General features: G+C 34.5%; 2 protein-coding genes across 4 annotated transcripts in view; one reads left to right on the top strand and one right to left on the bottom strand.

Moving 5' to 3' along the window:
- LOC108690821 (histidine triad nucleotide-binding protein 3-like) overlaps window positions 1-1,669 on the top strand; it is a 14,380-nt gene that overhangs the window by 2,144 nt on the left and 10,567 nt on the right. The window contains exon 5 of one of the 3 annotated variants that reach the window (XM_018198317.1): window positions 298-337. The exons of the other annotated variants lie outside the window; for them this stretch is intronic. The gene's annotated coding sequence lies outside the window, so the exon portion shown is untranslated. Of the gene's footprint in view, window positions 1-297; window positions 338-1,669 lie in introns of those variants that run through there. 3 annotated transcript variants of the gene reach the window in all.
- LOC108690819 (mitochondrial enolase superfamily member 1-like) overlaps window positions 140-1,669 on the bottom strand; it is a 2,249-nt gene continuing 719 nt past the window's right edge. Inside the window, exons 3-6 of the mRNA XM_018198315.1 lie at window positions 1,511-1,626; window positions 1,288-1,442; window positions 617-1,200; window positions 140-441 (exon numbers count right to left, since the gene is read on the bottom strand). Of these exons, the coding sequence (XP_018053804.1) occupies window positions 140-441; window positions 617-1,200; window positions 1,288-1,442; window positions 1,511-1,626 (1,157 nt within the window). The remainder of the gene's footprint in view (window positions 442-616; window positions 1,201-1,287; window positions 1,443-1,510; window positions 1,627-1,669) is intronic.

Genomic DNA, 1,669 nt, shown 5'->3' with positions numbered 1-1,669 from the left:
ATATATTTTTTAGTGTTGCATTTAATTGTTTAATCTTAATATATATATATATATCTTATTATACTTAAAAATACATAGACAGTGTTATATAGATTTTTATAAAACAAATTATAGATACATGTAAATTTTTTAAAAATGTTTAATCGTGTTTTTCCTCAACTTCTTTTTCTTCAGTAATCTTGTTTCTCCAATAATTACCTTCTGGATAAGCATACTCTATGATGCTCTCTTTCTTAAGTTTAGTTGAATATCCAGGACTCATAGGTGGCATGTAACATGCGTTTTTAATTTGAACAGGATCCTCAAAGTGTTCGTGCTGTTGATCCACAAATTCAATCACTCGATTTTCAGTGGTCTGACTTAAGCAAATATAGTCCCACATTTGGAGATGCTGAACCATCTCACATAAGCCTATTCCACCAGCATGCGGACAAACTGGTGCTGTAAATAAAAATTTCCATCTTATGTTTTGTTTTCCTTTTATGAGTAGAAATCAATTATAGATTTGTTAAGAATCAATTTCTTGAAGAAATAAAGATTGAGATCTGAAACTTCTATCTACTCTCTAATCTTAACCAAGTCTAAAGATTTAATTTATTGGTTATAATAGACTTACTTTTAGTTATGTATGCCATCAAATAAACAGCCAGGATTTCGTTAATCCCACCAATCCTTGCCGAATCAACCTGACAATAACTGATTGCGTGATATCTCAGAAACTGCTTGAACATAACGCGATTTGCACACATTTCGCCAGTTGCCACGCCAATATCATACGGCTTTAACTTGTTCAGTATCTCAGCATGTCCATTGATATCATCGGGAGACGTCGGTTCCTCTATCCAAGTGGGTTTAAATTTCGCCAATTTCTGCATCCATTCGATCGCTTCGTTCACATCCCACACCTGATTCGCGTCTAGCATCAATTTGTTTCCGTAGCCAATCGCTTTGCGTATCACTTCGCATCTTCTAATATCATCTTGTAGATTATTGCCTACTTTAATCTTAAATGCTGTATAACCAAGATCGAGAAATTTTTTACAAAGATCCTCAAGCTGCTGATCACTATAGCCCAGCCATCCGATTTGAGTGGTGTACGCAGGATATCCATTCTTCAGCAATTTCTTTTCTTGCTTCTGCCTATGTTCCATTTTCTCTTCGAGTATTATTCTCGCGTTATGCTCATCCACTATGTCTCTACTGTTTAGAAATATACGAGTATACACAAAATTTATCATGAGGGTAAATGTCATTCTATACTTTAGTTTACAAAAAATTTCGGCTTACATATATCTGAAATCTATAACAGATATGAGCTCCTTGGATGTCATGTCCGAAAGAAGCTTCCAGACAGGTTTTTCTTCAATTCGAGCCCATAAATCCCATAGTGCATTTATAATAGCCGCTGTAGCTAGATGTATCACGCCTTTCTCCGGGCCAACCTAAAATATCCCAAATAATTACATGATAATCTTCATATTTTAATTACTGTGTCTTTATTATACATTACCCATCTCAATTGCGAGTCGCTCGTTAAACGTCTCCAAAATTTCGCAAAATCATTGTAAATCCATTCTAATTTTCGAAGCCTTACAATCGTGGCTAGAGACTTACATGCTTGCATAACTGTCGAAATTATTGTTTAAGTAAAAGCGTATGTATTTAAAAT

This window comes from Atta colombica, unplaced genomic scaffold (genome assembly GCF_001594045.1).
Source record: "Atta colombica isolate Treedump-2 unplaced genomic scaffold, Acol1.0 scaffold374, whole genome shotgun sequence".
NCBI lineage: Eukaryota > Metazoa > Arthropoda > Insecta > Hymenoptera > Formicidae > Atta > Atta colombica.
The sequence above is the reverse complement of the archived record's forward strand: the minus strand, read 5'-3'. Positions and strand labels throughout refer to the sequence as shown.